Source organism: Hydra vulgaris, chromosome 04, assembly GCF_038396675.1.
Source record: "Hydra vulgaris chromosome 04, alternate assembly HydraT2T_AEP".
In the NCBI taxonomy this organism is placed as follows: Eukaryota; Metazoa; Cnidaria; class Hydrozoa; order Anthoathecata; family Hydridae; genus Hydra; species Hydra vulgaris.
In genome coordinates, this window is record NC_088923.1 from 14,790,001 (window position 1) to 14,802,500 (window position 12,500).

The 12,500-nt window shown below is 32.5% G+C and overlaps 1 protein-coding gene across 2 annotated transcripts in view; it reads left to right on the forward strand.

The window, feature by feature from the left end:
• LOC100202157 (ralA-binding protein 1) overlaps positions 1-12,500 on the forward strand; it is a 45,111-nt gene that overhangs the window by 864 nt on the left and 31,747 nt on the right. For both annotated transcript variants that reach the window (XM_065795534.1, XM_065795535.1), the window contains exon 2: positions 4,232-4,368. In XM_065795534.1, coding sequence (XP_065651606.1) covers positions 4,232-4,368 — 137 coding nt within the window. The remainder of the gene's footprint in view (positions 1-4,231; positions 4,369-12,500) is intronic.

The following is a 12,500-nucleotide window of genomic DNA, read 5'->3' on the forward strand; positions in this document are numbered from 1 at the left end:
ACTTCGACTGCAAATAATGTCTTAAACGTTAAACATTGTTCGAAAATTAGTTTAAAGTTGATGTAAAAATTAGGGCCATAATTTTTTAATATAAGAATATATATTTTAAAAAATCCATTTTTCCTATAAATTCTAGATTATCTTATTAGTAATAGTAAGTTAAATAGTTTAAATATACTCGCAGCTTTGTTTATTATTATTATAATTATATTATTATAATATAATTATTAATGCTGATTTTAATAGCATTAGTAACATTGTTTTTTTTATAACCACAAACTTTATAATAGCAATGAATCATACATTTTTTCTTATATTATTTGTTAATAGATCTGCTGAGTTGTTATGACATATGTCTGGCAGATATGTCAACATATTTCCTGACATATTTCCTGTCCGATATATTTTCTATCAACAAATTTTGACACATTTTTATGTTTAAATCATTTTCTGTCAACATAAAATATGTCATTTATTTTCTATGGAGATATTTTGGCTATGTTGACAGTTTTATGTCTTAATTATTTTCTGCATAGATGATATATGTGCTTGTATTATGATAATTATTATCTCCATTTTATAATTATTGAATTTGACAGGTGTTACTTCATTTTAGTACTTGTTCTTCTTCTTCTTTTTCTTTCGGCATTTTCCGTTTAGGGGTTGCCACAGCGGATCAAACTCCTCCATCTAGCCCTGTCGTGTATGTCCTCCACTGACATACCAGCCACTCTCATATTCTCCACCACTGCATCTATAAACCTCCTCTTAGGTCTACCTCTTCTCCTCTTACCTGGAAGTTCCATCCCCAAAACCTTCCTGCTAATATAGCTCTCCTGTCTCCTCTGTACATGTCCAAACCATCTCTATCTCGATTCTCTAACTTTATCTCCAAAACATGCTACATGTGCTGATCCTCTAATAAACTCATTTCTGATCCTATCCTTGTCTCTTTGTCAGTGCCACTGTCTCCGGTCCATTCAACATAGCAGGTCTCACTACTGTCCTATAGATCTTACCCTTCATTCTAGCCGACACCCTTCTATCATAGATCACACCTGACACTTTGTGCCATCCACACCACCCTGCTTGCACTCTCTTCTTTACCTCTCTTTCACTTCCTCCATTACTCTGTACCCTCGACCCTAAGTAGGTAAACTCGTCGACCTTCACCAAATCAACTTCTTGTAACTGGAACTGTCCACCTCTCATTCACACACATGTACTCTGTTTTACTTCTGCTCACTTTCATTCGCCTGCTTTCCAAAGCATACCTTCATCTTTCCAAGTTTACCTTCACTTGCTCCCTACTCTCACTACAGATCACAATGTCATCAGCAAACATCATAGTCCAAGGGGACTCCTTTCTAACTTTGTCCGTCAGTCTGTCCATGACAATTGCGAACAGGAAGGGACTCAGGGCTGATCCCTGATGTAGTCCTACCTCCACTTTAAACCTGTCCGTCATTCCTACTGCACATCTCACTGCTGTCACACTGTTCTCATACATATCCTGCACCACCCTCACATACCTTTCCGCTACTCCTGACCTCCTCATACAATACCACAGCTGGTGTCTCGGAACTCTATCATAAGCTTTCTCTAAGTCCACAAACACACAATGTAACTCCTTCTGTCCTTCCCTATACTTCTCTATAACACTCTCAGAGCAAACATAGCATCTGTGGTGCACTTAGCTGGCATTAAACCATACTGCTGCTCACAGATCTCTACTTTTCCTCTAAGCCGAGCTTCCACTACTCTTTCCCAGATTTTCAGGCTGTGACTGATCAACTTTATTCCCCTGTAATTACTACAACTCTGAATGTCGCCCTTATTCTTGAAAATTGGCACCATTATGCTATGTCTCCACTCCTCAGGCATCTTCTGACCTTCCAAGATTCTGTTAGATAACCCTGTCAAAAACTCCACTGCTATCTCTCCCAAACATTTTCATGCCTCCACTGGAATATCGTCCGGTCCAACTGCCTTACCACACTTCATTCTCCGAATTGCAGCCCTACTTCCTCCTTGCTCACCTGGGTAACCTCCTGATTTATAACCTCTGTCTCTTCTAACCTTCCTTCCCTATCATTCTCTTGATTCATCAGTTCCTCAAAATACTCCTTCCACCTTCCCAAGACACTCTCCTCACTAGACAACACATTTCCATCTTTATCCTTAATTATCCTAACCTGCTGCACATCCTGCCCATCACGGTTTCTCTGTCTTGCCATTCTGAACAGATCCTTTTCCCCTTCCTTAGTGTTCAACTTCTCATACAGATTACTATATGCCTTTTCTTTAGCTTTTGCCACTGCTCTCTTTGTCTTGCCACACATCTCCTTGTACTTCTGTCTACTTTCTTCATCTTGCTGGAGATGCCAATTCTTTTTAGCCAACCGCTTTTCTCTTAAACTTTTCTGAACTTCCTCATTTCACCACCACGTCTGTTTGTTTATCTTCTTCTGTCCTGATGTCACACCAAGTATCTTCCTAGCCACATCCCTCACTGTATGCTCCAAGCCTTGCTTCTCTTCCACCTGGTCTCCTGTACACACAGTATGTCTAACTTCCTCCTCTCCATCACATCAGCTTGCTCCCTTCCCCTACCGGTCATAGAGCCCACATTCAATGTACCAAATTTAAACTCCACCTTCCTGCTCATCCTCCTCTCTTTTAGCTTCAGAGCTCTCTTCCCCCCTTTCCTCCTCCTCTTTTTCCTTGTCCCAACAGTAGCCCAATTTCCAATAATGCCCTGTTGGGCAACAGCACTAGAGGCGGTCATTGTTAACCCGGGCCCCGACCGATTCGGTATGAAATTCCTATTGTTGATCCGCATCATTTGATTTGGCGCAGTTTTTACACCAAATTCCCTTCCTGACGCAACCCTCTCTATTTATCCGGGCTTTGGACCGGCACTTCAATACTCTGGTGTGTGCATCCTAGTGGCTAGGTTTGCCCATTTTAGTACTTATTACTCTTTGTAAATATTGTTGATGTAACAACTTTATTTGGAATATATTTGATTTGATTTGTTAGAAATTAATTAAATTATAGTTATAACTAGTTTGTTAAAAATTGGTTAATTATATAGATTAGAGAATAGAAATTATTGAGCTATTAAAATTATTTTAATTATTTATAATTATCATTAGTTATTATTTCTATTTATGTAAAAATCAAATAAATCACCAGAAAAATTGGTAGATAGAGAAAAATAAACTGGTAGCTTGAGGGGAAAAAAATGAAGATAATGCTGGTTTTGAGTAAGCTAGAATTGGCTGGTAAATTGTGTACATCATTACATGATATGGTTATAAATATTTATAACAATAGAAAAAATTTAAAGCTGAAAAAAAGAAATAGGAGTTAATGTTAGGTTTCAATTTAATTAAAAGTGTTTTACAAAAAACTTAATAACCTTTAACCAAAAAGTAGACATACATTTAGACATTTAACTGCACAAGTTTTTGATAGGATAAAACTTGAAAAACTTTTTTCTTTGTTAAAACCTCTATGTCCATAATTCCATAGCACAATCAGGACATTTTAGTGCAATCAGAACCAGAAATGTTTTGCCTAATTTGCAAGCACTTTACCACTTCTACCACATAAGCATGATATTTTTTAAAGATATTTATTTCAAAGTAAAAAGGTTATTAACTAATATTAGTGAATTTAAAATTATTTGAATAATATTAGCAAAATTAGATATTAGTCTTCTAAATTTAGTCAAACTAAAAAAGTTAGCTGACTAATTTTAGTTGAATTCAAAATTGGGAAACATTCAACAGAAAGGAACTAACCAACAATTTGGTATATCGTGAAATTTTATTGCCATTGAGTTCACAACAAATTTTTTTCATGTTTATTAAAAGACTTACTGTTGACTTTTGTAATACAGTTTTACAGTAAAATGTTGATTTTATTTATAATTTTCTTTTTTTTGCCATTCAGGAGTAAATTTTTTTCAATATGTTATTTATCTCAGTTAAAGGTTTTTGTAGTTGGTTCTTTTCTGTTAAAAGTTGTTCAATGTAGTTTTTTTTAATTTAAACTAAAATATTTAGTTTTAGTCACCACAATACTCCAAAACTTTGCATTATATATATATATATATATATATATATATATATATATATATATATATATATATATATATATATATTTGTTCAATTCTTTCTTTTGTTTTTGTTTTAATAAAAATATTTTAAATGATTATTTGCAGAACACAGAAGGTTAAGAAAGATCGTAATTCGTTTAAAGTAAAAATCAAAAGTATGAAAGGAAAGAAAAAAGACAAAGAGAAAAAAAAAAAAGTAAAAAAAACTGCTGATGATATTGAAGATGGAACTGTTTCCAGAGGTTTGTCTTTTCTAAATAATCTCTTATGTTTGTTGTAACCTCATGCTCTAAAAATTTTTATTCATTATTTTTTTACTAGTTTTTTACTTTGTACGTCAATGCTTTAGAATTCTCTCCTATTTTCATATTTTTTCGACTTTTTCAGTTTTAAATCTTTTGTAAACTGTTTTCTTGCTCTTAAACTTTTCTTTCCCTCTTAAACTTTTTCTTTCCTTCCTTTCTGTTAACTCTCAACTTAAATGGTGGATGCAGTTAGGAGTGAATTTGTTAAAAAAAAAAGTTAAGTAGCCAATTATAGTTGTTTTATGCTTTATTTTTTAGTTCAAACCTTGTTGTCTGTCAAACCTTGTTGTTTTAGTTCAAACCGATCTTGTTGTCTATCTAGGTAGTTGAAAGATTTTAAATAATACATTAATTGCTCAAAGTTTGAGTTTTTCTGCTCTATCTTACATAATTAGGGGTAAACTTAAGGGGTAAACAGTTTCTATCTGTTGACCAGCCTCGCACCCCTTCTTCATCTATTAGGTTGGCGCAGATGTATTTTTAATACATTGTTTCCAATTTAGGATGTTGAATGCTGGATCTTCTTGACTCAATGCATGGGTTTTGCTTGTGTCTCTGTTTTTATGACTAGGCAACTCATTCTATTATCTCCTAATGAGGGTACAGCTTTAAAACTCAGTTTTATGGTTCTGAGGCCGCTGGTAGTCAGGTTTCCCGAACTCTGTGGTAGCTCTCAGAGAGGCTGATTCTATTAACAGCTGAAAAATATCAAAGTATTAACAGTGCCATGTTGCCCATGGATGGTGTCCCTGTTTGTACTTTTGGTGTGCATTGCGGAGGCCACATTTGGAGCCCTTTGTTAAGGCTTAGGGTTTATTAGTAATAATGAGACAATTGCTTGGGCTATTAAACAGTGTTCTGAGTACTATCTATGCTTTGAGTCAAGTTCTTCAATCTAATTTAAAAATGAATAAAGTAACAAAAACTATAAAACACAAAAAACCATCATCATCACCAAGTTCTCTAAACCTATCATTCACTAATATTCGTGGTCTTCGAAGTAACTTTTCTTCTGTTGAGTCTTATCTCTTGCAAAGTTCACCAGACCTACTTGCTCTTAAGCAGACTAATTTGAGTTCAGCTGTCTCATCTTGTGATCTTCGTGTTGATGGTTATCTTCCTCTAATTCGTAAAGACTCCAATAGTCACATGCTTGGCCTGGGCATTTACATTCGTAAGAATTCACCCATTTGTCGTGAAACTAGGTTTGAATCCACAGACTATTCTTTTATGTGCTTTTGTTTAGCACCACTTCACTCTATTGCCTTTCTCTTTGTTCTATATTGCTCTCCTTCATCTCAAGACTACACACTTTTTGACGTAATTTCTGATCTTATTGACCAAGCCCTCTCTCTTTATCCGTCAGCTAATATAGTTGTTAATGGTGACTTTAATGCTCACCACTCTGAATGGCTTGGCTCTAGTGTCAGTGATTCGGCAGGCGTTAAAGCCCACAACTTTTGCCTTTCTCAATCCCTAACTCAAATAGTCAACTTTCCAACTCGCTTTCCGGACAACCCGAATCATTTACCTTCTCTACTCGACTTATGTCTTGTTTCTGACCTAGTCAGTGCTCAGCTTCTCCACATTCACCCTTAGGTTCTTCTGATCACAGTTTGATCTCTCTAAAACTAATATCTCATTCTTCTTCATCACCTGAATCCCCCTATTATCGAACCTCTTACAACCACAGTAAAGCTGACTGGGATTCTTTCCGTGATTTTCTTCGTGATGGCCCTTGGGTAGAAATCTTTCGTCTTCCTGTCGACAAATATGCTTCTTACATAACTTCGTGGATTCAGGCTGGCATGGAATCTTTTGTTCTCTCTCGACGATTCCAGGTCAAGCCTCACTCTCCTCCATGGTTTTCTTCACACTGTGCTGCTGTGATTGCCAATCGAAACCGTGACTTCCATATTTATCAGCAAAACAATTCTCCAGAAAACAGGCGTCTGTTTATTACTGCTAAAAACAACTGTAAAAAGGTTTTGTCTAACGCCAAAACCCGCTATTCTCAGGTCATGAAATCTCGTATCTCATCTCAAAAATTAGGCTCGCGTGACTTCTGGAGAATCTTTAATAATATCAATAATAAGGGCAAATCTATAATTCCACCTCTCTTGTATGGTTCAGACTTTGTCACTTCACCTAAAAACAAATCTGAATTGTTTGCTAAAAACTTTTCATCAATATCATCTCTTGATTCCACTAGTTGCTTTCTACCTGATATTGCCAACAAACAGGTTGATCCATTGCTTGACATTCATATCACTCCAGCATCTGTATCTAAAGTGATTTCCTGCCTAGACTCTTCTGCAGCTTGTGGCCCGGACAACATACCTGTTATTGTCTTGCAGAAGTGTTCTCCGGAGCTGTCGTCTATACTCTCAAAACTATTCAACAAGTGCTTATCAGAGTCTTGCTTTCCAGCCTGCTGGAAAGCGGCATCTGTTATCCCTATCTTCAAAAATTCTGGAGAGTGATCTGATTCGTCTAACTACCATCCTATTAGTCTTCTTCCTATCATAAGTAAAGTTTTTGAATCTTTAATTAACAAACACTTAATTTCTCATCTTGAATCTAATCACTTACTTTCTGACCATCAATATGGATTTCGATCTTTTCGTTCTACAGCTGATTTGTTAACAGTAATAACTGACAGGTTTTATCGTGCATTAGATAAAGGTGGAGTGGTCATGGCCATCGCTCTTGACATTTCAAAAGCTTTTGATAAAGTTTGGCATTCTGGTCTTCTCCATAAGCTTTCTTCTTATGGTGTATCCGGCAACATCTTTAAGATCATCGAATCCTTCCTTTCCAATCGTAGCATAAAAGTTGTCCTCGATGGACAACACTCTTCTTCTTATTCTGTAACTTCAGGGGTTCCTCAAGGTTCTATCCTTGGCCCTATACTCTTTAATTTACATTAACGGTCTTCCAGATATTCTCTCATCTAAGGTGGCATTGTTTGCTGATGACACTACCATTTATTCTTGTCGTGATAAAAAACCAACACCCTCTGATTGCTTGGAGGTGGCATTTGAGCTTAAAAAAGATCTTACTTCTGCTACAGCATGGGGCTCACAGTGGCTGGTGAACTTTAATTCAGATAAAACTTTTTTTTCAGCTAATCGTTATCGCAACAACCTAGATCTTCCTATATTTATGAATGGTGATGTACTCGATGAGTCAACTACTCTTCATCTTCTAGGATTAACTCTTACTTCCAATCTTTCTTGGAAACCATATATCAAATCAGTTGCAAAATTAGCATCTGCTAAGGTTGCATCTCTTTATCAAGCTCGTCACTTTCTTACTTCGGATATTATTCTCTATCTCTTTAAATCTCAAATCCGGCCTTGCATGGAATATTGTTGCCATATCTGGGGCGGATCCTCTAATGATGCCCTTTCTCTTTTAGACAAGGTGCAAAAACGCGTTGTAAACATAGTTGGACCTGCTCTTGCAGCCAACCTCCAACCATTATCACATCGTCGTAATGTTGCTTCTCTTTCTCTTTTCTACAAATACTATAATGGGCACTGCTCTAAAGAGCTAGCGTCTCTTGTGCCATCTACTATAATTCATTCTCGTGTTACTCGTCATTTAATTAAGTGTCATCCTTTTTCTGTGACTGTTCCTAAGTGCTCCAAAAACGCTCATTTGTCTAGTTTTTTTCCTCGAACATCAGCTCTTTGGAATTCGCTTCCTTCATCTTGCTTTCCTGACTCGTATAATTTGCAATCTTTTAAGTCGTCTGTCAATCGTTATCTTTCTCTACAATCTTCATCTTTTCTCTTTCAGTAACTTTCAACTTTAATTAGTGGCTGCTTGCAGCCTTGTTGGAAGCGAAGATGTTTAAAAAAAAAAAAAATTCTTTGATCTTCAGTTTTTCATCAGAAAACATCAAATATTGCTTTTTATTTTTGATTGCTTGTAGGATGCTAACTTTTTTTGAATTTCTTAAAATCTTCTTAGCATTTTAAGAAGATTATTTGAATATGCAATATAAATATATAATAGAGGCTTTTTTTCATAAAGGACTGGTTATTTATTGTTGAAGACTATCATTCCTTACAAGGGTAACCCTTAAGACTTTAAAACTTTTAATAGCCTTAGAAACAACTGCATTAACATCAGGAGTAAGTTTTGATTCATTACTTGATTTATAGTAATTTCCCCATTTTTGTCATTCCAGATTCCTTTTGAGCTTTTTTAGGTAGAAGTTGACAGTTTTTTTGTACAAATAGTCTTACACACCCAGTTGAATACCATTCATAACACAAAACTGTTTGTCACAACTGTTTAAGGATCCCACTTACTGTATTATGGAATCAGTATTACATATTTTCATTGTAATTCAGCATAAACTGTGTCAACTAACTCATTTTTCAGTAGGCTTTCAAATTGACGGTATTGTGTATTTGACATGTTCTGAATTAAGGCAATCAAGGGTCAATTCAAGGGTCAATTTAGAAAAAACTTTTCAAATCATACTATCATAGTAATACTATCCATAAAACATTGATTATTAATTTCTAAAAACATGCATTTAGTTTTTTTTTTAATTGAATGTAATTATAATTACTTATAATGCTTTATGTAGCATACCACTGATAAGTTATTGCATAATTTTTTTTATAAATTGTACATTACTACATAAGTTATGCCTTATAATCGTTATCTAGAGTATTAAATAGTGTAGTGTTTAAAAAGACAAATGTCTCAATTTGAGTATTAGGCAATTTTTAGTCTGGCATAAATAGTCATACAAAACCATTCAAAGTCATGCATTTGCCAATTTAGTTTTTTGCTAATTTTAGTGAAAATTTTCTTTTTGTTTTTGGTTAAATCAATACCTTATTCTTATATTTTTTTAGCAAAGTTTGGAAAAAGTTTAAAATAATTTTTATATACCTAGTACTAAAATTAAGCAAAATCAATACCAGTATTTTGGGACCAGAACTAAAATGAACATTGCGACACTAATACCAGTAATTTTTGCTATGTCATTTTCAAATAAAACTTGAATTTATACAATCTTGACTTTACAAGTTTAGTTGAAAAATTTATATAAGAAATGAAAAACTCTGATAGAAAACAGAAAAAAAGTAAAAGTGAAAATCTCAGATAGCAACTCTCCTACTGGTAGTACCACAATAAAAATACTTAGTTCTAATCGGCAAAACAGGTTAATGCCAGAAAAGGCTTCTGGTTATAAAAAGGTTTCTTCAACTTTTCCTTTTTTTATGTCATATTTAAGTTAGAAAGTAGAATTATGGAAACCCATCGGAGCTGCATATGTGTGAAACCATAGTGAATATATGGTATTAAATAGTTTAAGGTTTGGTGTCTGAGGCAGCAGACTTCTATTGACAGACCTTGTTTTAAAGCATTACGCATAGAGTGATAGTGTACCTCTTAAGTGATTTTACGTAAACAATAAGCGATTTTGGTTAAGTGACTTTTTATCATTTTTTAACTTTCAAATTATTCTATAAGATCTAAAAATAATTTAAAAATATATAATTATATATATATATATATATATATATATATATATATATATATATATATATATATATATATATATATATTAAAAAAATCACATTTACTTTTGAATGACGATCATGTAAAAATATTTGTTACAAAAGTTTGAATGACAATTATGTTATCAGATATTCACTAATGAAAAAATTTACTAATGAAATTTGCTAATGAAAAAAACTCAAATAAAATCAAAATTTTACTTTTTTTTGTTTTTATTTTATTGTAATGATTGATTTTTTCGCTTGGAAAACGCTAATACTTTAAACTTGAAGCAAAGATCATAATAATACAATTTAATTCTGACAAAAAATATAATTTAATTTAAAACTAATTTAATAAAATATATAATTTTGTTCTGATAAAAAAATAAATATAATTTAATTTTGATTTAAATTAAAAAAATTAGCTCATTTTTATTGCAATTGTTTTTTTGGTTTTCCTTCCTAAACATTTTTTTATTATCAAAAATTCAATATAACAGCTGCATCAAAAATTTGTACAAAACGTAATTTAAACTTTTTTTTTTTGTAACGCAAGTTAAGCCGCAGCAATTATTTTTTTGTAAATGATATATACAGCCATATAATCTTAATAAATGATGTTTGGAAAAATAATCTTTTCACAACAAAATTGTTAATAAAATAATAAACTTTTAATAAAGTAAATAAATGAAGGTTTTTTATTTGTTACTCACTTTTTTAAAATAAAAAATTATTTACAAATCGTAGTTGCAAAGCCACAATTAGAAATTTAAAAAATAATCATTTAAAAATTCAAAAATTTAACATATTTTAATTCATTTATGCAAATGTTGAGAAATGAAATAAATTTGTTAATATCAAACATTTTTAAAAATGTGATATTAAATTTAATTATTTAATATTAAAAAAAAAAATAAACATTCCCTTATAGTAATAATAAAAAAGAAGTTAAATAATATTTAACTCATTTTGCCGTAATTAATATTATTGCAGTAATTTAAAAAAGTCAATGTCTTTAAAAAATAAATAAATAAAGAGATTTTTATGATATCAAATTCACATTAGGGTATTGCGTTAAACATTTTTTATTTAAAACAAAGCCTGTATGTAGCGTCAGTTTCAGCTCTTTTGTAATATTGATTAATGTTGCAAGATTGACACATTTTAGAGTAAGCTGAATACTAGTCAGCTAGGTCAGTGAGTGGACACTGGAAATAAGAAGTGGGTAGTCTACATAAACCACACCAAGAAGTGGCAGTGGTTAGGAGAGAACACCTCCAAAATCAACCCCAAAAATCAAACTGCAACTTAAAAAGGTTTTTTTTTTTTTTGATTAGGTGGGATTTACAAGACATTGTGCAGATCTAGTTTTGAAGCATTACACACCGCACAGTCTAGTACACTTTAAGTAATCTTATATACACTTAAGGCTATTTCGGTTAAGCTAGTTTTTAAAATTTTAAATTATTAATTATTTTTAATTATTTTTTAAAATTAGTCTAAAGATATCTTTTAAGGGGTAAGATAAAAGAAATAATGTTAAAGAGAAAATGTACCTTTTAGTTTGAATAGCGATTATGTAAAAATGTTTGTTACAAGAGTTGAAATGACAAGTCCATTCTATATAACTGGTAAACAAAATTGCTGGTAAAGTAATTAATGAGAATTTTTATTTTTAAAATAAATTATATTTTTTATTTATTACTTGCTAACTTTTTTTAAATTAACAGCCATTGTTAGTTGCAAAGTCTCAATTACAAATTGAGAAATAAAAAAAAAAGTTTCAAGTATTTTAATTCATTTATAGAAAGAAAAGAAATCGTTTTACTGTAATTTATTATATTGTGGTAGTTTTAAAATAAAAAAAAAGTTTTAAAATAAAAGTTTTTTGAGCTTGAAAAAACAGTTATAGTAAAATGATGCAAGATTTCGTTGATAGAACAAGTGATGATAGCTTGCTTGAGATAAAAGTGCTCAAATATTAGCAGATGGTAATTTGCAATAACTTTGACAGGAATGTTGTCTGCACCACAAGCTGTAAAGGAGTTTAAAATTTAAATGAAAAATAAATTTAAAAACAAAAGCAGGAGTGATTTGGATATTTAACAATGGATTCGCCTGTTTTTGTATTTAAAAGAGGAATTAGACGAAAAGGCAATAAATTTCCTTAGATGAGGTAACAAGATTTTTTTTTTTTTTTTTTTTTTGTTATTCACCTCCTCAAGGCCGATAAAGCCACTACAGATGAGGAGGTTACTTAATAGTGGTTATAACCCTCTCTCAACTCTATAACTCCGAAACACAAGCCTTGACCAACAAGGCCGCTGCGCGGAGAAACAAGTTGAGCGCGGTACTACCAGGGACGTGGTGGGGATCGAACTCGGAACCTCCCGCTTATTAAGCGAGCGCTTTACCACTACACCACTACCGCACAAGATTAAAACTATGATAATGAAGATTAAAACTATGATAATGTTAGATGTTTTTAATGATAATGTAAAAGATTTTCCAACTTCTAAAATAAAATAAATAAAGATT